Genomic DNA, 27,422 nt, shown 5'->3' on the forward strand with positions numbered 1-27,422 from the left:
GGCAAAGGTTAAATTATAATGACAAAGGTTAAATGAAAATCTGTCAACTATTTCCTCTAGTAAGTAAGCACAGTTCATTGCCATATGGTCAAATAAACAGACTTATAGGACTAACAGAATAACTGCCCATCATTTTATAAAGTAAAACTTTTTCTTTCAGTGATTTTTTTTTTAAAGTTGCCATTATAGAATATATAACATAATTTGTTAGTACAGCACAAAATATATTTCTATTCAAAAAAAATTCAACCTGAAAAGAAAATCTACTCAATTAAAGCATATATATGTATATTTGTATAAAGTGAAAATATATATGAAATATAAGTGCACATTAATATGAGATAAAGAATAAACACACAATTTGAAAATTCTAATTCAAGAAAGAAAGCTACACAAGAAATCACACACCATGCTAAAAATTAGGTTTGTTTCTTATACATTAATATTAAATTAAATGTTATGTATGTAAACTGCAAGCAGAAAGACAATAGCTTTAAAATGGCTTTGAAAAAACAACATGGGGGAGAAGAAACTTTTATAATGGCCTTCAGAAACACATTTGTATAAATATCTACTTTTTTTTACATGACTACTGTATGTGTATATAAAGTAAAAAGTATAATATGTGAAATATATGTAAGCTGTGCTTTTACACTGAGAAAGCATAAATCTTATGCTATACTAGAAAAATACTTCTTTTGCTGGGTATATATAGAACTGTATTTATAACCTGTTACACATGACAACATGTGAAAATGTCTATAAAAATAATGTAAAAATGCTTTGACTATAAATAATTGGATACCAAAATATTAGAGCATTTCTATTTTGGGCTTTGTGCCAAGGAATAGATATATGGTATGGATTTGATGGGATGGAAAATCTTTTCTATAATGAGCCAGAAAATAGCATCTCTGTTACCTTGACAGCTCATTATTACCTAGGACCAGGCTACTCTATTACCTTGGCAACTCGTTATTACCTAGTACCAGGCTACTCTGTTACCTTGACAACTCATTATTACCTAGGACCAGGCTACACTATTACCTTGGCAACTCATTATTACCTAGTACCAGGCTACTCTGTTACCTTGACAACTCATTATTACCTAGGACCAGGCTACTCTATTACCTTGGCAACTCATTATTACCTAGTACCAGGCTACTCTGTTACCTTGACAACTCATTATTACCTAGGACCAGGCTACTCTATTACCTTGGCAACTCGTTATTACCTAGTACCAGGTTACTCTATTACCTTGGCAACTCATTATTACCTAGTACCAGGTTACTCTATTACCTTGACAACTCATTATTACCTAAGACCAGGCTACTCTGTTACCTTGACAACTCATTATTACCTAGGACCAGGCTACTCTATTACCTTGGCAACTCGTTATTACCTAGTACCAGGTTACTCCGTTACCTTGACAACTCATTATTACCTAAGACCAGGTTACTCTATTACCTTGACAACTCATTATTACCTAGTACCAGGTTACTCTATTACCTTGACAACTCATTATTACCTACTACAAGGTTACTCTATTACCTTGGCAACTCATTACCTAGTACCAGGTAACTCTATTACCTTGACAACTCATCATTACCTACTACCATGTTACTCTATTACCTTGGCAACTCATTATTACCTAGTACCAGGCTACTCTGTTACCTTGATAACTCATTATTACTTAGTACCAGGCTACTCTGTTACCTTGACAACTCATTATTACCCAGTACCAGACTACTCTATTACCTTGACAACTCATTATTACCTAATACCAGGTTACTCTGTTACCTTGACAACTCATTATTACCTAGTACCAGTTTACTCTGTTACCTTAGCGATCTCTGCTGCAGTTTTATACTTTTGAGTTTCCAGATTTTTATTCTCTAACATTTTTAATAGATCCTGGTATTTGGATTCTTTGTCTTCCAAATCTGAAAAAAATAAAACAGAAAATTGCCAAATGCAATATTAATAGATTATGTCTGGTTTTGAAATGGAGAGGGAGAAAGGCATAATCCACAATGATCATTGATTAGTGTTTAACGCCACTGTCAACACTACTGTGGTATTTCATGGCTGTCAGTTTTTATTGGTGAGTATAATCCACAAACATATACAGATGTTTCAATTTAATAAAAAAGACAGTTCTTTAGACTGAGCTCTGATCTTTTCTTTAACTTTTTGCAGACATATCTGATTATTTTTAAGCTTCTTGTAAATTATATTTTTCCAAACATGACTTTGGCCTTCTCACATGCATAATTGCAAAAATGCCCAAAAAATAGACTATATCTATTTGGGGTTCTGTGCTAAAGAATAGATATATGGTATGGATTCAATTTTTTTCAAACATTAAGCTTTCTAAATTAAAATGTAAATTTTGGATGTTTTTAAGATAGATCATTGACAACCTCAAATAAAATTGAGAATGGAAATGATGAATGTGTCAAAGAGACAACAACCCGACCATAGAAAACAAGAGGCTCTCAAGAGCCTGAATCGCTCACCTGGTAAACAATGCCTTATTGAACATATTGAACCATGCCAGGCAAACATGTACAGCTAACAATTCTTCAATATTACAAATATATATGACTTACTGTTTATAAATAAAGAAAATGAGACCAAAACACAAACACTTAAAACTTAGCAATGGACTGTGAAAATGAGGTCAATTGACAATTTTGGTCATATTAACCTATTTGTAGATCTTACTTTGCTGATCATTTTTGCTGTTTACAGTTTATCTTTATCTATAATGATATTCAAGATAATGACCAAAAACTGCAAAATTTCCTTAAAATTACCAATTAAGTGGCAGCAACCCAACAATGGTTTGTTTGATTCGTCTGAAAATTTCAGGGCTGATAGATCTTGACCTAATGAACATTTTTACCCCATGTCAGATTTGCTCTAAATGCTTTCGTTTTTGAGATATAAGCCAAAAACTGCATTTGACCCCTATGTTCTATTTAAAGTAAGGGCGGCCATGTTTTTTGACGGATCAAAAATCGAAGCACACACTTTGTGCAGGATAATCTAAGGAACTATCATGCTAAGTTTCATCCAAATCCATTCAGTAGTTTCAGAGGAGAAGATTTTTTAAAGTTAGCAAATATGATGAACAAATTGTGAAAAATTGTCATTAAAGGACATTTACCCCTTAAGGGGTCAATTGACAATTTTGGTCATATTAACCTATTTGTAGATCTTACTTTGCTGATCATTTTTGCTGTTTACAGTCTATCTTCATCTATAATAATATTCAAGATAATGACCAAAAACTGCAAAATTTCCTTAAAATTACCAATTAAGTGGCAGCAACCCAACAATGGTTTGTTTGATTCATCTGAAAATTTCTGGGCTGATAGATCTTGACCTAATGAACATTTTTACCCCCATGTCAGATTTGCTCTAAATGCTTCCGTTTTTGAGATATAAGCCAAAAACTGCATTTGACCCCTATGTTCTATTTTAAGTAACGGCGGCCATGTTTTTTGACGGATCAAAAATCGAAGCACACACTTTGTGCAGGATAATCTAAGGAACAATCATTTTAAGTTTCATTCAAATCTATTCAGTAGTTTCAGAGGAGAAGATGTTTGAAAAATTGTTAACAACGACAGACGACGACGACGACGGACACCAAGTGATGAGAAAAGCTCACATGGCCTTTTAGGCCAGGTGAGCTAAAAACAACAGCAGAAGGTCATCAACAGGTCTTCAATGTAGCGAGAAATTCCCGCACCAAGAGGCGTCCTTCAGCTGGCCCCTAAACAAATATATACAAAGGCTAAATTCTTAATTTTATGGAGTATTCATCCATTTTGAAAAAACTTCTAAAATCACCTAATAAAATGCTTAAATACAGAGCGCTGAACTTTGATTATTTCTTCCAGGCTCACCTAGCTATAAGTTATGGAGCTTTTCAGAGAGTTCTGGCTCTGAAGATTTCGGACTCACCTAACTGTAAGTTATGGAGCTTTTCAGAGAGTTCTGGCTCTGAAGATTTCGGACTCACCTAACTGTATGTTAGAGTTTTCTGACAGACTTCTAGCTCTATAGATTGCAGACTCACCTAGCTGTAAGTTATAGAGTTTTTCAGAGAGTTCAGGCTCTGAAGATTTCGGACTCACCTAACTGTAAGTTATGGAGTTTTTCAGAGAGTTCAGGCTCTGAAGATTTCGGACTCACCTAACTGTAAGTTATAGAGTTTTTCAGAGAGTTCAGGCTCTGAAGATTTCAGACTCATCTAATTGTAAGTAATTAAGATTTTCAGAAAGAGCTCAGGCGCTAACAAATCAGGACTCACCTAATTGTAAGTTATGGAGTTTTTCAGACAGAGAACCCAGGTCTTCCTTTGCCTTCTCTAAAGCTTTCTCTAACTTCTTTTTTCCCCTGTAAAAATCATCATAGTCAGATTACACAAAGTGTACAATCCATCTAAATCAAGTAAATATTAGCAAAAGTTTCTTAAAACTTAATTCATACAAAAATATCAATGTTATATTCTTTACAATATAAGAAAAGATATTTCCATCAAAATTAGCATTATGAAAACTAATCATTATATAAATGTTTAATAAATTTAATAAAAATAAGTTGTAATTTTGTTGATTAGCAAAAGAAAGAAATTCAAATTTACTCTCTCTCATATTGACAAGCACGTTAATGATATAGTGTAGCATTAATATAAAATTACAGATCATTTGTTCATGGACTATTGAAGTAATATATTTGTATTGTTCAAATTGGAATCATCTGCATTTGGATGGTTCAAAAATCAATAGACATCATAAAATTTTACTGAAAATTTTTGTTCTGTTTATATTAAACATATTTATTTAAAGTGGATTGGGAAACAAGTTATTTCAATTTATATTAATCCCTTTCCAATTTGCTGATGTGAGTGTTGCCTTGTAGAAGCATTAGCATGCTCTTTTTCAATATTTACAAGGTTGTCTTTTATGTACAAGAGTTGTTTGGTTGCTGTCTATGGATAATAGAATCAATACAAGAATGACTGCATACCTCCCCTTGTAAATTAATGTATTTGAAACCCAGATTGTAAAGTCAATTTGCTCAGTAGTTTTTGATAAAATTATGACTTAACTATTTCCTTAAATTTCTTAAACATGTTTGCTACTCTGTCAAAAAATAACAAGCTTTTTATAAGACTACTATGAATTGATAGTATGTAAACAAAGAATCTAAAAAAGTAGAAAAAAATGGCGAGTCCGTGTGCTAGTTTTCGAGATATAAGCCATTGAAAAGGAGTAGGGGCAATAAGACCCTTATTTGGCCCAAAAATTACTGCAAATTTAAAAGTTATCATACATATTTTAAAATTACTGAAAAGTATCTCAGGTAAAAGGTATTCAGAAAAACAAAATAATTTTGGACATTGAACAAGTTACCATGGCAACAAATCATGCCTTTATTTGCATATTTTGTAAAATTTTGTGATTTTCCTTGTTTTTCATCAAATTTTTAAGTATATTTTCGATTGGAAAAGTATGTGCGCACCCAAGAAACAACTTTATATTTGGTAAGATTTTGTCAATAGTAATAATAAAGCTTCAGTTAAATTATGTTGTTGTTTCTTGGCTGCGCACGATGTTTCCACAACAGAAATAAAGATAGAAAACTGCATAAATTCTGAATTTTCGTCGTTTTAGTGAAAACAGTACCTTTTATGACGTAATTGTGACGTCATCACATAAGAATCTTAATGTTTTTCATTTATATTTCTTGGCCCGATGCATTTCTAAAGATTATGTACCAATTTGTAAAAGTTATCAAACATTTTATTTTCTTGGGCCAAAATCAGGCTTTAATGCCCCTACTCCTTTGGCGGGAAATAATTCTCTCTAGATTTTTCATTTTTAACATTGGCACCTTATTTGTTTCAAAAACTATAAAAAAATAACAAGAATTTTATAAAATTTTGAAATATGGCTTTTTAAACTTTATGTAATAAAATTATGAAAAGAAAAGTAGGGGTTAGTGGACAATTTTTTTTATTGACAATAGACATGGATAAAACCAGAGGATTCTGAAAATCTGGCAAAAAAATCAAAAACATCCTTAAACATGTTGAAAATTACAAAAGTCTACAATTGTCTCTGTGATGCGTTGTTGAAGCAAAAATTCATAATTCTTAGGGAGAAATATTTCATCTGGTATGCTGTTTGCAAAAGCAGATGCTCTTTATTGGGTAGCGATCCTGACACAACTTGTCATTATACTCATCATGTTCAAAGCCACTGATGATGAAACCAGTATGTGCACCTTATCTCATGTACAAACAAAGGTGTACAGAAAAAAACAAGAATAATCAATTTTGAGAAAACAGTAAAATCTTGAAAATGCCACTTATCTTATCCTGTCCATTCAATTTTAATGTCAACAAATGCTATTTAGCTATAGACTAGGGTAATGTGTTTGATTATAAACATTCCAGCAACCAGTAAATACAAAATCTGGTATGTACGCATGTTATGTTAAGTACAAAAAAAATCGGCAAGAAAATTCAAATGTATCAACAAAACTAGAAAATTAGTGAATAACTACTAAAAAATAAAGTGAAGCAATTGTAAAAATAGAAAATTTTAAAGAGGGGTTCCAGAGAGTTCCAAAAAGGCATTGCATATTTTTTTCGTCCACACACAAAATTCCAATGAAAGGGTAGGAACATCTAAAAACTCCTGTCTATCTTGCCCTGCCATTGTGATAGTCATTAAGCTAAATTAAAATAAGGAACGTTTTAAGGTTTTTAAATAAAGATAAAAGCATAAAAAATAATCACATCTAAAATTATTATTATCAAAATTGAGTAGGTGAAAAATCAGAATAAAAGAGACAGAAAATTCTACATTATACATCATCAGGGCCTAGAAAGTTGTCAATTAGCAATTAGGTAAAATCAGATTAAAACAAATATTAAATCATTGCACACATAACTTAAAATGTCCTATAAAGGGAGGTAAGTCTGTGAACACCTACCACCAACCAAACCACTCATACAATCATGTAAACTTACACCTAAAAAATAGTCCTAAACCTGAAATTATATTATCTTGAACAATAATAAATTTCCAACTAAAATTTAACAGGTGCATTTAAACTTGTGTCATGTGTTTTCTCAAAAAACTGAAACAAGCACCTCCATAGAACAATAAAAAATATATATATGGGGTATATTTATTCAGTCAAAATTGTTCATTAGGCAATATTCATATTACTGACTTTAAATTGTGGAGAAATAATTTTTTGATAAGGTATCTGTTCTGTGGTATGACAAACTGGTACTCAGTCAAGGTAGAGCACAAAACAGAAGGAAAATCTTTATACATTGTACGGAAACAATTGCTTGTTTAATTATATTTTATTGTGTACAGAAAACAAAAAATATTTATTTTTTTCATCAAATTGAAATAATTGTAAGCATTATTTTATTTCTTGAGTTGCTTCCACTTGACCAAGAACCAGACTGTCCATCCTATTACAGAAATGCTACACCTGTCAAAATTAAAAACTCCTGAATCAAAGAAAAAGTCGGTAATATGAAAAAGGCTATGAGTGCTTTGCCCTGAAACCTGTAAAACCAAAGATGTAAACCTACAGTTTAAAGGACACCAATGGAATATGTACACTGAAATGTCAAAATAAACTTAAGTAAGAAAGATAACTCATGTACACTAAAATGTCAAAGTTAACTTAAGTAAGAAGGATAACTCTTGTACCCTGAAATGTTAAAGTAGACTTAAGTAAGATAGATAACTCTGACAATCTTAGGATTTGTGAAAACTAAAACCAATACAAATGTAACACGAAAATAAGAAGATCTGGTGTTATTGCCAATGAGCTGTTGCATTCCATTAGAGTCAAGTTTACAAAATTTCAAAAACTTGAATGATCCAACAACAAAAAAACAGCAAAAAAATATCAAACATGAATGAGTCTTTCATGTCTGCTTCTCATATGGTGCCTGAAAATAAATCTTGATAACAAAATATAACTGTATCAGTAATAAGAAGTAAGAAATGAACAAATTAAAATGATTGTATGATTGAAGAATGTATCTAAACTTGTGTAAGGTAGTTATAATGGTGAAGATTTCTGTGAAGGAAAATTATTGAAAATTATAGTAAATGTGATGTATATTCAAGCATGTGAGTTGTACATGCAACAAAACGTTTCTGTGATCCAGACTTACTCATTCATAAAACTTAAACTTCTCCTAAAAACAATAATCTTCATTGATAAAACTAAAACTTCTTATACAATATAAGTTAAATATTCATATAACAAGGAGAAAGTACTAGTTAATTTGACGTCAGAATATTATATTGAAGGTCATCCCACTTTTATATAAAATTATATGAAAAGGATATACATCGAATATATATATTTATTATATACTTTGAAGTAAATACAGATAAATTGTATGTGCAGAGCTCTTGGGATTATATTGGTGTCTCGGGTTGATACGGATGCGATATTGAAAAAGCCATATGATATTCTCTATATATATGTTTATATGTAATAAACCATTCATGCTGGTAACAGTATATCTAATGGGAAATGAATCTGATGGGCTTAATTCAGTATAAAATTGATAAAATCCTAAACTTCCTGATACACTGGTCTCAACTATTTACATCATTTTAATGGCATTTATTGATATTGTTAGAAATTATCAAAATAAAAGCGATTGTGTATTTTACACATGTCCCTTTCAATATCGTGTAATTTATTTACTATGACCTGACGATAATATTGACTACAATTAGGTAGTGTCAAGTCCTGTCAGTATATATGTTTGTTCCTGATTCACAAAGTGCCAAACCTATCTTAATGCAGAGTAGCAAGAACAGAAATCTACGGTATGGGTTTTAATCATTGTTGAAAGCCGTACGGTTGCCTAAAATTAGACAATTATTGGTCATATTCACTTTATTTGAACTCTGGTGGTTAGTATTAGTTGTCTCATTTGAAATTATATTACATCTTATTTTTATGCAATCTCTAAAATTAAAAAATTGATATCCCAACCTGTTTGCATACTTTAAAAAAAGAAGAATACTAGTAGAAGGTTATACATTTAAATTTCTTTTAAATAGATTTCATTGTCATGCACAGGCTACATTTTGTATGTTAAAAGTGTTCAGATTTCATCTGATATCGTTCAGTTTAATAGTGTAGTTTGTGTCTAAAACGGACGTTGATTAGAGAAGCTAAAAATTGAGACATCAATTAGAGAAGCTAAAAATTGAGACATCAATTAGAGAAGACTGAAATTGGCCGTCGATTAGAGAAGCATAAAATTGGCTGTCTATTTGGAATGTTTTTTTATTGTGACGTCAGATTTGGATGTTGATTTGGAGAACAGACGTCAATTAGAGACCGGACGTCGATCTTAGTCTTACATATATATATAAATTAAAACATCATTTAATAGAAATGATTACTCAAAAGGCAATAGACAAAACCAAATATCAAAACTTAAATAAAAAGCAACAGCATTAAATAAAATGAAGCTAGTCTAGGTTATAATGCCTAATAAATTCCCATCATGGGATATCTTCTAATCTCTGCCTAAGTACTATATGTAAATCCCCTCATGCAATTTCAATCTATTTTTTTTATTCTAAATATTATGCAAATTAATCCCCATCATGCAATATTTTCTAATATCTGCCTAATATGTAATATGCAAATAAGTTCCCAGCATGCAATTCCAATCTAATTTTATTCTAAATAGATATGCAAATCATTTCCCATCATGCAATATTATATCCTGTTTGTGATGATACTTACTCTTTTAACCTTGAAAATTTATAAAATGTAAATAAGCTTACTATGATATCAAAATACATAACTATAATGTAATCTTACTATTGAGGGTCACCAAAGGGGATACAAATGACCTCTATCAACATGTGTCCTTACTATTGAGGGTCACCATAGGGGATACAAATGACCTCTATCAATATGTACCCTTACTATTGAAGGTCACCATAGGGGGATACAAATGACCTCTATCAACATGCACCCTTACTACTGAAGGTCACCATAGGGGATACAAATGACCTCTATCAACACGTACCCTTACTATTGAGGGTCACCATGGGGGATACAAATGACCTCTATCAACATGTGCCCTTACTATAGAAGGTCACCATAGGGGGATACAAATGACCTCTATCAACATGTACCCTTACTACTGAGGATCACCATGGGGGATACAAATGACCTCTATCAACATGTACCCTTCTATTGAGGGTCACCGTAGGGGATACAAATGACCTCTATCAACATGTAACCTTACTATTGAAGGTCACCATGGGGGATACAATTGACCTCTATCAACATGTGCCCTTACTATTGAGGGTCACCATAGGGATACAAATGACCTCTATCAACATGTGTCCTTACTATTGAGGGTCACCATGGGGGATACAAATTACCTCTATAAACATGTGTCCTTACTATTGAAGGTCACCATGGGGGATACAAATGACCTATATCAACATGTGTCCTTACTATTGAAGGTCCCCATGGGGGATACAAATGACCTCTATAAACATGTACCCTTACTATTGAGGGTCACCATGGGGGATACAAATGACCTCTATCAACATGTGTCCTTACTATTGAAGGTCACTATGGGGGATACAAATGACCTCTATAAACATGTACCCTTACTATTGAGGGGCACCATAGGGGATACAAATGACCTCTATAAACATGTGTCCTTACTATTGAAGGTCACTATGGGGGATACAAATGACCTCTATAAACATGTACCCTTACTATTGAGGGGCACCATAGGGGATACAAATGACCTCTATAAACATGTGTCAAATGTCAGCATCTTGCTACAACATGTATCGTGAATTCATTTATGTTTCATGGGTACCAATATAATTTTGGTGGATATTTGATTTTTTGGTATTGCAAATGCAATTGTCTGCATACAAGCCTTAAGATTTTTTTTTTAAAGTTTTTCTGTGTTCATGAAATTCAAGAAATTAGTTAGTATCCAATGAAAGTATTGAATCCACAGCCACTAGCATAAATGTATGAATACTGTGACATGTGTGAATTCATTTATTTTTCAAGCATTTGATTTTAGCTGAATACAAACTTATGGTAATTTTGAACTTTGTTGCACATTTATTACATAATTTCCCTATACCAATGAAATTAAAAAAAATGGTATCCCACGATTAACAATAAATCCACAGTTAAAACAAACAAATATCATACAAAAGCTCTTTGGTGTACATTTTACCTCACAAATGCCTGCAGTACAATTGTAAATTCATTCAAAAAAAAGCTCTTTCAAAAGTGCACAGAGGAAGCCATTGTTGGAGATGAAGTAAATCTTTGAAAAAGCCCAAAAATGTTAGAGAAAAAAATATCTGAAGAAATAATAATTGTTTAGTAAATAATTTTTATTAACATACTTCTCCAATTTGCTGAAAAATAAGTCAGAACCGTTTATAAAAAAGACAACCTGAGATATTATTATACAGTGAAACCTGACTTAACCAAATCCTGTATAAACTGAAAACCTGCATAGACCAAACATGATTGTAAGCACTGTCATATCAAATTATGTGCGTTGTGAACCTGATAAAACCAAACATTGTCCAAAACCGAACAAAATCTGAAGTCCCTAAGAATTTTGCAGGTTTCACTGTACCAGGAAATTATAATCTGTAAAAGGACTCGCACACACTGTGTAGTATTTGTCAACAATTAGTTGTATGCAAAGTAATTGTGGTGTATTTTTCAAAAAGTAAAATATGTGTTAAAGCAAAGGTGAAATAAGTTTGATCAGGTGATAAGGGTGAATCAAGGTCAAACAATAACATGACTAACTTAGCCAATGATATGATAGCACTTGTTAAGTCATGTGACTGTTTCAGGAGACAAGGGTGAATCAAGGTCACACGATCACGCGACTTACTTTGCATCTACAAATGCTAAAGCTCTAGTAAGGAAAAACAGTTTATATTAACAAAAAGCATCCCAAAAATAAAATCAATGGGGTTTTACATGAGTAATTATGAAATAATTATATTGTGTAACATTTAAGTTATCACTCCACTCGACTGAGTAAAACCATTATTACTCGAGTACCTTGAGATGGAAAATAATCATTTAAAAAGATCAAAGCAAAATATTGATGAAATTAGGTATGAAACATCAATTTTGATTGGATGAAGACTATCATAAATTCCAAAGTTGACAGTCAGAGTTATTGGCAACTATGCTGCACAATTAGAGACGACATTAACAGACCCCTATAACAATATATCTTAAAAAAAAATTTCGCACATTTTAAGAGTATTTGCATTTGGATATGAATAACAGTACTGTATTTGAATCAGTCATCATCAATTTCGAATTGTTCATAAATAACCTTTTATGAAATCTGCTAAGCATTGACAGTAAAACTACATTTGTGAACATCAAATCCCAAATTGGCAACTCTTCAAATACAGTACTGTTATTCCTTAATTTGAGTAAAAAAGAGACAAAACCAACTTACTTGCTTGATGCTTTGTTTATTGCATAATTAGATAGCCAATTAACCATTTCCTGATTTATCTCTCCCAGACGATTGGCTAGATCTTCTGCTTTATTTAGAGACTGGTCTATATTCTCAGCAGCATCATCCAGATCTAGATCTGGTGTCTTAGGGAACCAGTCTTCTTCCTCAACACTTTTAGAATTCTCCATGAAGAACTGCAAAATAAATTTATTTCCGTGGAATCATTCATTTTGGTGCATGCTAATTTTCTTGTATTAAGGACAAATTTTGTTTTTTAAAGATATTTGATTATATGCTTTAGTCAGCGTCAACATACAAGTCTATATAAGATAAGTTCCTTGTTGAAAACTTAAAACTTAAGGTTGATTAAGGCAATACAGTTCTTTTTCAAATGACTGCTTGTACGTTTTCAGTTTTAGTTGTTAAAAGTGGTGTTCATAAAAAAAAAACAAAAAAAAAACACAATAATCAAAATAAACTGAGTTATCTTCCTTGCATCACAGCTGCCAAAAGCTGTTGTGTAGACATCCAAACAGAAAACTGCATTTCACTTTCTCACTGATGTGTGTGGTGTGGGTGTTTGGTGTTAACTTTGAAGACAACTATAACGCTAAAAAAACAAGAGTGAGTCCATAGTACACAGATACCCCACTCGCACTATCATTTTCTATGTTCAGTGGACCGTGAAATTGGGGTCAGAACTCTAATTTGGCATTAAAATCAGAACGATCATATGATAAGGAACATGTATACTAAGTTTCAAGTTGATTGGACTTCAACTTCATCAAAAACTACCTTGTCTAAAAACTTTAACCTGAAGTGGGACAAACGGACTCACTGACGAACGGACGAACGAACAAACAAAAGAACAGAGCCACAGACCAGAAAACATAATGCCCCTCTACTATCGTAGGTATGGGCATAAAAACATGCACTGTGTTAAATGCTGTATCATGAACTAAAAGTGATTTATGTTCTGTAAACACAAACTAAAAAGGTAAAATTGTATGTCCTTTTACTAATTTGAAGATCTCTTAGAAAATTAAAACAATTAAAATACTAGCCAGGCATTAACTTCTATGCCACTAATATAATTTGGTCATGTTGGTCTCTGTAGGAGTTGTCTCATCAGCAATTATAAAACATCCCCTCTTGTGTTGATATGACTATTCTTTTCATGCATGTAATATCAAAGAAGCTGCATGTCTTTTAATGTCATGCAAGAATTGAACGCTGTAAGATAGAAAAGTATTAGAATTGATAAGAACTAATTAAATTGAGATTGGAAATGGGGAATGAGTCAAAAAGACAACAACCCAACCATAGAGCAGACAACAGCCGAAGGCCACCAATGGACCTTCAATGCAGCGAGAAACTCCCTAACCCAGAGACATCCTTCAGCTGGCCCCTAAACAAATATGTATACTAGTTCAGTGATAAATAATACTTACCTCATTCACATGTTGTAGAAGTTTTAACCTCTGGCCACAAACATTCTCATAACCAACAATAAATATGGTCAGTCCTTGTTGATACTGAAATTATAACAATTATATATAGGCAAAAACAGATAATAGAGAATAATGTACAAAAGGGGCATAACTCAAAGAAAAAAATTTGAATCACAATTTCTTGTCGGTATGCCCAACTACAAAGTATCTCCTAACTATCTACAAAGTTTCTTGAAATTATGTTGTGTGGTTTTAAGCGGACTTGCAGTAACAAGAACAAGACTGATGGATAGACTGACCGACTGACTGACCGACAGACAGGTCAAAAACTTTTTACCCTATGCAACTTTGTTGCAATGTTGCTTGAAGTAAAAATAACCAACAGACAAAAATGGGCAAAAAATATAATCAAAAGAGGCAAAAACATCATGGACCTTAGAGTGAGTTTTTTTACAAACCACTAATCGACTTCCAAAATAAAATTGTAAATCCAAATAGTCTTTGACCTTTAAACAACTCCTGAAAATAGAGGATGACAGACACCATACAAACCTTTCTCTTCTTGATCTGATCTTTCATTATTTCTTCAAGTTCATTCTACAAAACACAATAATTATAGAAAATTTCTGAAAAACAATGACAAAATATTTATTCAAAGGGTAAATCTGCATATGGCAAAATCCGAGGTATTTTATTCATATGATTTGCACCACTTGATGAAATTACTTCCCTTAATTGAAGATTGAAAAGAAACCTGTTAAATATAAATAATTTCCAATTTGCAGATATTCCAATCCTTTTCTGTCTTAGATCTAAAACTTATGTGTCTTTGGAAACTTCCTTTGGTGGATATTTACATAAAAAAATGATTAAAATTTTACTATATATGAAATGGGATGGATGAAATCATTATGTTTTTTAAAAGAATTTGGCTGAAAACTTGAGAAAGCAGGTATGATAAAAGTTATAAAACCTGTAAATTCCATGTGTTAAAGGAGTTTCTGAATATGCAGACAAATCATGAACAATATCTTCTTGTATCTTTATTTCTATTTTGAAATTTGCTTATTTATGATTTTTATCGTTATTTTATATAGCAGCTGTTCTACGGTTATGATTCTGATTTTCAAACTAAAAGGTTCATTATTCACCGTTTTTAGTGAAATCCGTAAAATGATCAAAGTGCAAGACATTTTTAATTGTTCATTCATTAAAAAATAACAATTTTCTATTTCACTTTCTTCCATTCCCTCCACCCCCTCCCCCCTCCCTTTTACACCCCTCTTGTATGGGTTTGTTTTGTTTTTTTGACCATTTTCTTTTTTCTTTTCAGCAAAGATGGTGTCCATCTACAGTTTGGGATTATGTACTCAAATTATGTAAATATTGTACTATGGTAAACTTACAATATCATTTACATATTCCATATTAGCACTGTGTTGGGTCTGGAAAATCAACTCCATACTGTTCTCATATGAATCATAGATCTAAAAAGATAAATTATATTTTATATAAGTATGGAATATGTGCACCAATTCAACAGTAAAACATAATATCATGAACAACATTTTATTTCCAATCCAATTTTATATTTGTTCATTTCATGTTTATAATAATTTGTTTCATTACATATGTAGAACTCAAATCTATGGTGGGTTCCAAATCTATGGCATATTCCTAATCTATGGCATATGTGATGTTGCAAACGCCAAACAACTCAAATCTATAAGAGATTTTTGTTTTCTCCAATTATATGGCAGATCCTGGGAAAAGAGTTACATATTATAACATCACAATGAAATAACGCCATATTAAATAGTTGCCGACTCTAAAGATGGCAGAACCCATAGATTTGAACGCCATTCAAGATGAAGATATTTCCCTTGACAACAATATGCTGATGGTTTAAAGGAAGATGTGACCTAGTGTCCCAAAGACAGACAAAATGTGCTGTACTGGCCGAAGTCCGTGATGAATAAGGGCACAGCTATTTTCAGTACCACATATTTTAGAAAAAGAGTTATAATAGTACATGTGTAGTTTACTTTCTCTGACAAAGTTTATAAAGTAAAAGATGAAATTACCAGATACCAATTTGATTTAAATCATCATCAAATAACAAAAAAGATGTATTAATGATATCACTGAAACTTTTTTATTATTTACTTTTTTTTCTTTACTTTTTTTTTTTTAAGATGGACATCTTTTTTGCTAAGAGGAGTACATAGTTGGTTTAATTTAACAGGTACCATGCACAGATTAGAACATGTTTATTCTTAAAGGGGAAGATTATTTTAATCTTGAAGACCGCGATATATATAAATTCATCATATACGATTTTTTTTGGTTGACCATTTGTTTTATTTTACCAATGTTTATAGACTTGATGCAGTTGTCTTGTTTAAGACAATTCATTGGTCATATATGTAAGTGCATTGTTTTTCATTTGCAAAAAAATTGCCATAGATTTGGAGACAACAAAAATCTGCCATAGATTAGGAAATTTCAAAACTTGTCATAGATTAGGATTGTAAAAAATCTGCCACAGATTTGGGATGGCATGATGTCACATTTGCATGGATTAGGAATCTGCCATAGATTTGGAACCCACCATAGATATGAGTCCTTCATATATATTTAATGTTTACCCTCTGTTCTTTTTCTTCGTTCAAAATTATGCTTGCTATTCTATGCGATCCAAGACTCCTTGTTGAAGGCCGTACTTTGACCTATACAATAATTGTTTACTTTTACAAATTGTGACTTGGATGGAGAGTTGTCACTCATACTAAATCTTCATATATCTATATGGGTTGTGTTCTTCTTGTATATTTTATGATACTATGATAGTTAACCCCTAACACGAGGTATTGTATACTGCAAACCAACTAAATTTCGCGAGCGATTTATTTTCGCGACTTTCGCGAGTAAAAAAATAACGCAAATTTAAATCATCGTGAATATGTAAAACTTGCATCTTTCCTTACTTAACTACATCAAGTTAGTTAGAAAATCGCGAAATTAAATTACCGCGAAATGGAATCGAAAGGGCTAAACGCGAAAGAAAGTATCCGCGAAAATAAGTTGATTTACAGTATTTTATGATAGTATGATAGTCAACCCCTAACAGGAGGTATTGTATATTTTATGATAGTATGATAGTCAACCCCTAACAGGAGGTATTGTATATTTTATGATAGTATGATAGTTAACCCCTAACAGGAGGTATTGTACTTGATTGTCATGTGATGAAGATATAATCTTTCAACATGTTTAATTGAGGTCTGGAGCTGGCAAGTCAGTTAACTGCTTAATTGTAGTTCTTGTTAAATTGATGTATCATTGCTATTGCCATTTTGTTTAGTTTCTTTTGTTACCTATTCTGACATTGGGGACTTGTTTTACACTGAATTTCACTGTGCATATTGCTATGTGTATCTTTATTCTACATTGTTTTGAGGTATATGGGGGGGGGGGGGATTCACAAAAAATGTTTAACCCCGCCGCGTTTTTGCGCCTTTCCCAAGTCAGGAGCCTCTGGCCTTTGCAAGTCTTTTGTGTTTTTTTAATTTTAGTTCATTTATATGTTTTGGAGTTTAGTGGAAAGTCCATTTTCACTCATCACTGAACTAGTACTCAATCTGACACAAACAGTTGTATCATTTAGTAGTTTTTAAACTACTGGTCAAATGAAGTTCAAATGTTAGATTAGGGTGTAATACCAGTAATGGCACAGTGTGCTTCTATCCATAATCCACGTAAACATGTACACATGTCAGGGATCAACCAGATTAAATTCATAATCTATTCTGCCTGCAATATTAATCAGATTAAAAGTAATCTCAATTAATCCCATTAGATAACCTTTGGTAGCTCTATGGTTTGTTTGGTATTGGTATCAGTCAAATTGACCACATGTTGTTTTCGTTAATCGCTACACTTACAATAATCAGGTCTGGCATAAATTTTAGTCAGCTTTCTGGATGCAAGATTTTAATTTTGGCAAGACAAGTGCATCATGACACTTGTTTGTTCATATTCCTATGAATACTACCCTTCATGATTTCTCAATGAAATGTAAGATACCAACTAATATGAGTAGTCTGGGATCCTTGTCCAATCTCCCCTACCCATCTACTGTCAAGGAGTAGTCTGGGATCCTTGTCCAATCTCCCCTACCCATCTACTGTCAAGGAGTAGTCTGGGATCCTTGTCCAATCTCCCCATCCCATCTACTGTCAAGGAGTAGTCTGGGATCCTTGTCCAATCTCCCCATCCCATCTACTGTCAAGGAGTAGTCTGGGATCCTTGTCCAATCTCCCCATCCCATCTACTGTCAAGGAGTAGTCTGGGATCCTTGTCCAATCTCCCCTACCCATCTACTGTCAAGGAGTAGTCTGGGATCCTTGTCCAATCTCCCCTACCCATCTACTGTCAAGGAGTAGTCTGGGATCCTTGTCCAATCTCCCCATCCCATCTACTGTCAAGGAGTAGTCTGGGATCCTTGTCCAATCTCCCCATCCCATCTACTGTCAAGGAGTAGTCTGGGATCCTTGTCCAATCTCCCCATCCCATCTACTGTCAAGGAGTAGTCTGGGATCCTTGTCCAATCTCCCCTACCCATCTACTGTCAAGGAGTAGTCTGGGATCCTTGTCCAATCTCTCCTACCCATCTACTGTCAAGGAGTAGTCTGGGATCCTTGTCCAATCTCCCCTACCCATCTACTGTCAAGGAGTAGTCTGGGATCCTTGTCCAATCTCCCCATCCCATCTACTGTCAAGGAGTAGTCTGGGATCCTTGTCCAATCTCTCCTACCCATCTTCTGTTAAGGAGTAGTCTGGGATCCTTGTCCAATCTCCCCATCCCATCAACTGTCAAGGAGTAGTCTGGGATCCTTGTCCAATCTCTCCTACCCATCTACTGTCAAGGAGTAGTCTGGGATCCTTGTCCAATCTCCCCATCCCATCTTCTGTCAAGGAGTAGTCTGGGATCCTTGTCCAATCTCTCCTACCCATCTACTGTCAAGGAGTAGTCTGGGATCCTTGTCCAATCTCTCCTACCCATCTACTGTCAAGGAGTAGTCTGGGATCCTTGTCCAATCTCCCCATCCCATCTTCTGTCAAGGAGTAGTCTGGGATCCTTGTCCAATCTCTCCTACCCATCTACTGTCAAGCAGTGAGCTAGGATCCCAAGCTACCACCATGATCTGTGTTTAAATTTTTTATTATTGTCTCTATACGGACCTGTTGGTTTTTTTATTAGTTTATCCTGACTTTTTTAACATAAATTGTCATCCGGACATTTTTTTTTTGCAAAGTGTCTCATCTTGCATAACTTAAAACTCCTGACCTGCCTATTTTTTTTTCAAATTTCATCCAAAGCCCCCCCCCCAATAAAAATCAAATGGTAGCTTCTTAAATACTAGGTGTACTTACATGTTCTACTCTTTCTAAAACTTTCTCTAACTCTTCCCTGGTTTCATCAGCGATTCTTTGGGCTACAGACCGAGCATTTTTATCTAAGACGGCCTGAGCAGGAGAATCTCCTCTGTCATAATCCCCCTTATCCATCAGGGATATACTCCCCACGTAATTCATCGACATTTTGGCAAGATTATCTGGCCCTCAGCTTCAACTGGCAAGATTATCTGTTCATCAGCTTCAACTGGCTTCAGCTCCTCAGCTAAACTGGCAAATAAAAAATAAAATTATTATCATACAGTGTTTTTACTGTCAATATTTTCTGTCCCTCAACTGTAACTGACAAGATTATCTGTCCCTCAACTGCAACTGTCAAGATTATCTGTCCCTCAACTGCAACTGACAAGATTATCTGTTCCTCAAAATCAACTGACAAATAAAAAATTAAATTATTATCATACAGTTTTCATACTGGCAATATTTTCTGTCCCGCAACTGCAACTGGCAAATAAAAAATTAAATTATTATCATACTGGCAATATTTTCATAATCTCCTGTTTTTAAATAACCAAAACACAAAAAATTATAAACATTGAACCTTGAAAATAATGTCAAGGTCAGATGACACCTGCTGGACATGTCCCCGTACACCAAATATACTAAACCTAGGCTATTGCTTATAGTATCTGATATATATGGACTTGACCTATACTGATATTAGGACGTTAGTTTTCTTGTTTGAATTGTTTTACATTGTCATTTCGAGGCCTTTTATAGCTTACTATGCGGTATCCCAATAATGGGCTTTGCTCATTGTTGAAGGCCGTACAGTGACCTATAGTTGTTAATTTCTGTGTCATTTTTGGTATCTTGTGGAGAGTTGTCTCATTGGCAATCATACCACATCTTCTATTTTTATATTGACGTCATCTTGCCACTAAAAAAAGAAACGAGGTTGAGTTCAAATGAAAACTGTGACACAAGGACCTTGCAAGGTCATGACAGTTCAGAAAGTCATAGAACAACAAGTCACAGTCATGACAGTTCATTAGCAAGAAATTTGAGAGCTTGGTTATTTCATCAATAATCATTTTCTATTTTTTACAATTAATTTTGTTTAATTATAAAATTGTCTACCATAACATAAAATGTTGATGAAAAATAATCTCCTGTTTATTTAAGAAAATATTGTCTGAAAAGTGAACTGTAACTTTTTGCTCTTTAGAATCCTTCAAAGTGACAGAATAAGCATAGATATACGTAGAGAGGGTAAGAAATGAAGTATTGTCAATATTTTGCCTTGGTCATGTTGGTAGGACTGGCAACATTATTTGGGTCCTACTAATCCAAGTCCTGAATTCATGACCTGATTTATAAACATTTAAATAAAATTGAGAATGGAAATGGGGAATATGGCAAAGAGAAAACAACCCGACCAAAGAGCAGACAACAACTGAAGGTCACCAATGGGTCTTAAATGCAGCAACAACAAAAAAAAACACCTGGAGGTGGTCCTCAGCTAGCCCCTTAATAAAATTGTGTACTTTTTCAGTGAAAACGGACGTCACACTAAACTCCAAAACTTATAAATGAACTTAATTCATATAAAAATACAAGACTTAAACAAAGGCCAGAGGCTCCTGACTTGGGACAGGAGCAAAAATGCAGCGGCTTCTGTGGAGCAGATTCTGCTTACCCTTCCGGAGCACCTGAGATCACCCCAGTTTTAGGTGTGGTTCGTGTTGCTAAGTCTTTAGTTTCCTATGTTGTGTCCTCTGTACTATTGTTTGTCTGTCTGTCTTTCTATTTTTAGCCATGGCGTTGTCAGTTTATTTTCAATCTATGAGTTTGACTGTCCCTCTGGTATCTTTTGTCCCTCTTTTAAATATGTTTAGTCAGATCTCAAACCTCCCCCTATACCTCTAGCCAATGTAGAATAAAGAAACACATAGCAATATGCACATTAAAACTCAGTTTAAGAGAAGTCTGAGTCCAATGTTCGAATAGGTAACAATTGAAACTCTAGATCTGTTTCCTTATTTAACAAAAAATGAAAAATATTACATAGATATCAAAATGAGAACATGATGATGTGATTTTAAATTTTGATAAAACTTTGTTTTAGACTGACATGCTGAGCAGGATTTTTAGCTTTTGATAGTTTGCAAGGTAGACATGTCACATAAAATTGAGAATGGAAATGGGGAATGTGCCAAAGAGACAACAACCCGACCATAGAAAAAAACAACAGCAGAAGGTCACCAACAGGTCTTCAATGTAGCGAGAAATTCCCGCACCCGGAGGCCTCCTTCAGCTGGCCCCTAAACAAATATATACTAGTTCAGTGATAATGAACGGCATACACATGCATAAAAAGCATAGAAGCAGGAAATGAACATTTTAACGTCTGAGTGGAAAAACAGGGGAGACATTGAAAGTATTAGCTGTCACTTCTCCGGGTGGACTCACTTAGTACAACAATAACACATCCATGTGAACCTTCCTTTCAGGACCAAATTAATCCTGTTTTCAGGTGTCTCCCTCTGTCCCACAGTTGTAGAGAGATCAATAACATGAATGAAATTTTTCAGACACCATTTTTACTTAAAAGAAACGCACTACGAAATAATTGTGGTCTCGGCCCTAAGAGGTGAAATCTGTAAATATAGAATCTGTACTTTGGCAACTTCCCTAAATGATTTGATGGTTTCAATTTGTCAAATAGCATGAAACTAAAGGATTTAAACTTTTATTTTATAGAATTTCTGCAAAACTGACCAATTTTGGCATTTTATGGTCAAAATAGGCATTTATAGCTTTTTCAATATTGATGCATAAATGGCATCCTAACTTTCTATCTGACAGGTTTTCATGTGTCAATATTTGTGTTTCTATGCCTTTATCTAGTTCTTTTACTTCTTTATAAACTCTGAATCTACAGAAAAGTAGATTATCTCAGACAATATGTGCAAAATGTGTTGTATAAATGACCCTTGTCTAACGCCCTGTTTGGATGAAGTCAAAAGTGGGGATCTTGGTACATAAAATTTTGAAGTCCATAATAAAGACCTCACTAAGTTTGTACCAAAAGCACTTTACAATGTCTAGTGTACCTGTTCCATTTCACATAATATCTTTCTTTTCTTCTGTAGGATAGCAAGTGGTTTAAATATAAGCCTGTTGAGAATAAATTGCATGCAAGTTTTTCCCTAAAAAGGCAAAAATCTTTGTATGAGACCATACTGTTTGTTAGAAAAGTTAATTGCAAGAGTCTTTTTGTGCTCAGATTAGTTGTATCATGTCACATGAGTATAGAAATGATAAAAAAGACACTAATTTTTATTACTTATAGCCTCAATTTGCATTTTTTAATGCAAATATGTGACACGGCCTAAATTGACCCTAATTTTTTCCCAGTCTTACTTGGCCTAAGACCCTTTTAAACTAATATGATATGTTATTTGTAACTTTTCTTTCCATTTAAAGTACTTTCAATACATATGTAAGGATTTTTTATAACCAAAAAGCTTCACAAATTTAAAATTGCTGGAAAATATTACATCTTCATGTAAGGCCCCCCCTTCATTGAAAAACCTCAATTTGTAGGCGCAGGCTCATACAAATTTGACTTTTGAATAATTATGACAAGTCTGATGAATCAAATGAGTACTCTATTGCTTTTAGTACATGATAAGTTATTTATTAAGGCATTTAAAAAGTATTTTTTTGCAATATTTTAATTTTTGAAGCCCCAAATGATGATAGTTGAAATTTTTCAATTTTAACGTCAAAATTTTACACACAAAGATGAGTATAGAACTTAACTTATTGTCTATAATATACATCCTATTGTCATGAAACTTTGTAAGCAGTGTTATAATTTATTAAGCTTTGGTCATACCAAGTTGTTTTAAGATTTGTAAACTCTTTCTATCCTATTAGGTCCGAGACCACAATTGTCGTCCCTTGATTTTCGTTGTTCACGAATATAGTCCCTAGTGTTGACAGTGGGTTACTTGCCATTAATTTTTATACCCCTTCCAAATTTATTTCTCCATGTTTAATTCCTCAAATTGCAAGTAGTAGGGGGTGAAATTACACTGTAAAAAAATTTAGGTCCAGAATTTTAAAGGAAAGTGGTGATTTGGTCCAGGTGAAAAAGGTTGAAAATTAGCACTTCGGAAGCTGTCAAAAGATTTCAAGACGCCCTAAACATAAAATTGTCAATATTTTGAGTTAGAGCCGATGAAGTTTTCTATAATTTTGATATAATTTGTCCCAAAAGTAGTACAACACACAGTAAAAGTTTCTTTGAGAAAGCGCAGGTGGGATTTTTTTAAATTTCATTTATGTTTTAAAAAAAATGCACTACGAAATAATTGTGGTCTCGGACCAAATGAAATTGAAAATAGAAATGGGGAATGTGTCAAAGAGACAACAACCTGACCATAGAACAGACAACAGCAGAAGGTCACCAATAGGTCTTCAATGCAGCGAAAAACTCCCGCACCCAGAGGCGTCCGTCAGCTGGCCCCTAAACAAATATATATACTAGTTTAGTGATAATGGGCGTCATACTAAACTCCAAATTATACACAAGAAACTAATGTCAAAACATTAATCAGAAAGTTTTAATGCTTGGACTGGCAGCATATATTATACAGATTACAGATTTAGTGTTATGAAGAGACTGGTGAAAGACACAGTTACCAATACAAGAGACATACATTATTATATAATATATAAATACGGAACCCAGTGTCTCGCCTACTTTTTGCTGTTAATCACAGGATCAACAAAAATGAGGAAATAAATAAATAAAAATATTCCTCTTGATACTATCTTTTGATTGTAAGAAGCTTCTGTCCAAGCTTGGTAAAAATCCAAGATATAGTACTAGTTTATGAATCTGATAACTGTTTTAAAAACTTTAACTGCAGACTGTATGTAATGTTAACTGGAAGAAAAACTAAGTCCATTTATAAAAAAAAATACAGATACACAGGTACAAAATTTCAACAAAATTTCCCTCTAGATACTAGCTTTTGGTCATAACCAAGCTTCTGTCCAAGTTTGGTACAAATCCAAACCAGCCTAAGAAAGTTATTAAAATTTTAAAAACTTTAACCACAGAGTGAATGTGTTGTTTCCTGGCATCTAATCTAAAATGATCTAAGTCCATTTAAAAGTAAAATACGGAATAATGGATTTATTTTTTTACAAAATTTACTTATGATCATAAAGAAGCTTCTGTCTAAGTTTGGTACAAACCCAGGATATTTTAGAAAAGTTATTAAAATTTTAAAAACTTGAACCACAGAGTGAATGTTATGTTTCCAAGCAGAAAAACTAAGTCCATTTATAAGTAAAATACGGAAAAAATGGAATTTTATTTTTACAAAATTTACTTCTTGATACTATCTTTAGATCATAAACAAGCTTCTGTCCAAGTTTGGTAGAAATCCAGTACAAAAATGTATAAAATTTCAAAAACTTTAACCACAGAGTGAATATTTGTGGACGCCGCCGACACCGACGAAGACGACGACAGAATGTAGGATCGCTATGTCTCGCTTTTTCGACTAAAGTCGAAGGCTCGACAAAAAACATATTTTAAGACTAATATCATTCAAAAGACAGCTAGGCTTCAAGGGTAAACACATTGAGAAGGAGAATAGAAGAAAAACACATAAAAAAGACTTTTTTGTTTAAATCAAGATGGTTACATTTGTGACAAAAAATCAAAATCTTCCCAATGAGGTCTAAACTGCTGACCAAAATTTCCCAATCACACTTATAGTATGAGTTTGAGTATGCAACCCACAGGCACTTGTCTCAGATTTATTTGTTTTTTTATAAATAACACATTTAGAAGACAAAAAATCTGAGACAAGTGCCTGTGATCTGGGACTATTATACTAGGCACTGGCTACGGTTACATGGAAATGTAACAATAATAAAAATACATTGGAGACTAATTGCCAGAATGCAGAGTTGGGTAAGGAACTGATTAATTATGAATGTAACAATAATTATTGAGTCTACGGTTACATTGCGTTATTGTTACATTAGTTCTGACAATTCAATATATGCTGGGGCCAGTAAATTGTAATAAAATAAAACCTGACTATGCGGTATGGGCTTTGCTCATTGTTGAAGGCCGTACGGTGACCTATAGTTGTTAATGTTTGTGTCATTTTGGTCTTTTGTGGATAGTTGTCTCATTGGCAATCATACCACATCTTCTTTTTTATATTGACAACTTTTATTTGAATTTTACAAAATTGCATGCAATTTTACAGTTTCTACAAATCCAATATGTTGTTTTTGAGAGCATGTCTACAGGGTTTCCGCTGGCGGTCGCCATTTTCGCAATTTGCGAAAAAATAATAATGTTGGCGATTAAAATTCGTTATTGGCGAAAGAATTTGGCGAAAGAAATATGTATAACGATTTATTTTCAGCCATCTTGTTTATTTACTTTTTTCGGGTTTCTCTGACTTTACCGATGAGACAACACTCGGAATTCACCTTGAACTGGTTAAGATTTTGACAGAAAATCAATAATCAGCTGATTGCATTTATACATGTAGCTATCGACATCAAAGGACTAATTAATAAAGGTGTTGATTGTATGATATGACAAAATGATATGGTTAAATGGCTTCTGTCACATGTTACATAAGGGATGTATTAACCACTTTGCGACGCACGTGTTTGAAGCAAAATGTTCACACTTCCTCTCCTTTTAATGATAGTCCAGAAAAGAAAACTCTTGTTATGACGAAAAATGTGCAAAAGCAAGAAAGGTTTCTGATTTAAAACTTTATCATTTAACTTGCATATAGATAATTGATTTGAGTGGGTACTTTATTTAAAAGTCGTTTCAGTGACACGTGTTTCAAGCATATAGTTTTACTTATTTAAGATGGTCTAGAAAAGAAAACTGTCGTTATGAAGAAATCTATTCAAAAGGTTGCCATGAGAGTAACCCTTCAATATAATGACTACACCTTTCACGAGGGATCAATTTCAAGTGATAAAATGTTTTGTTTTGTTGTAAAAACCACTTCTTATTTAGGGGGGGCTGGAAAATTTTTTTTTAAAGAAAAATATATATTTGTGGTTCTTGGCGAAAAAAATAATACAGTGGCGAAAAATATATTGTTTTGGTGAAAGAGGTGGCGAAAAAAATAATTGACCCAGGGGAAACCCTGCTAGCGTACATTGAAGTGTATTAATGTAACAATAACGCAATGTAACCGTAAACTCTGAAACTATTATTGTTACATTCGTAATTAAACTCTGTATTCCGGCAATTAGACTCCAATGTAACAATAATATTTTTATTATCGTTACATTTCCATGTAACCGTAGCCAGTGCAATTATACTATTAAGTTAGTATAATAGTCCCAGCTGTGATGCACCACCATAATTATAGTGTTGATGTGTGCCTAGTATAAATAAGAAATTTGTATTGAAATTAATTGATAAGCTTCAACTCTTAGAAAAACTTAGATTTGAAAGAAAACTGTGAACACATAAAGTGACATCTTTCAAAAGTATAAACCAAGGGAAATAACTCCATTATTTATTTATTTTTGACTTTACAAACATTGTATCTGATTTAACATTAGTTTGATTAGATTGATGGAACTCTGAGACTTCTTTCTATTGAATTTGAACATGTTTGCTGGAATTAAAAGCTACATGCATGCTTCCATAGATCAAATTATAGATTGCACATCGATGTGCAGATTGTGAACTAAACACATTGACATTGTATTTCACATAATAAACGTCACAATTGGTAATCTATAATTGGGTCTTTACTTACAAATTTACACCACATTACAAACAAAAGGTTTGTTTGATCTGATAATTGATTCAGTCTTATATCAATAGCTTTGATCGATTTGTTTTCATTTCAATGCAATACACATTTCTATGATGCCGCCATCTTGATTGA

At 33.2% G+C, this 27,422-nt stretch overlaps 1 protein-coding gene across 3 annotated transcripts in view; it reads right to left on the minus strand.

Annotated features, from left to right (window-relative positions):
- Window positions 1-27,422, minus strand: part of LOC143052885 (uncharacterized) — a 146,043-nt gene extending 118,621 nt beyond the window's left edge. Inside the window, exons 1-10 of one of the 3 annotated variants that reach the window (XM_076226032.1) lie at window positions 27,291-27,422; window positions 19,468-19,719; window positions 15,438-15,518; window positions 14,584-14,628; window positions 14,032-14,115; window positions 12,578-12,774; window positions 11,993-12,016; window positions 7,637-7,666; window positions 4,325-4,410; window positions 1,843-1,943 (exon numbers count right to left, since the gene is read on the minus strand). In XM_076226032.1, coding sequence (XP_076082147.1) covers window positions 1,843-1,943; window positions 4,325-4,410; window positions 7,637-7,666; window positions 11,993-12,016; window positions 12,578-12,774; window positions 14,032-14,115; window positions 14,584-14,628; window positions 15,438-15,518; window positions 19,468-19,635 — 816 coding nt within the window. In that variant the 5' untranslated portion in view covers window positions 19,636-19,719; window positions 27,291-27,422. The remainder of the gene's footprint in view (window positions 1-1,842; window positions 1,944-4,324; window positions 4,411-7,636; window positions 7,667-11,992; window positions 12,017-12,577; window positions 12,775-14,031; window positions 14,116-14,583; window positions 14,629-15,437; window positions 15,519-19,467; window positions 19,720-27,290) is intronic. The other 2 variants (XM_076226033.1, XM_076226034.1) reach the window with 2 other exon arrangements.

Source organism: Mytilus galloprovincialis, chromosome 11 (assembly GCF_965363235.1).
Source record: "Mytilus galloprovincialis chromosome 11, xbMytGall1.hap1.1, whole genome shotgun sequence".
Taxonomy (NCBI): Eukaryota; Metazoa; Mollusca; class Bivalvia; order Mytilida; family Mytilidae; genus Mytilus; species Mytilus galloprovincialis.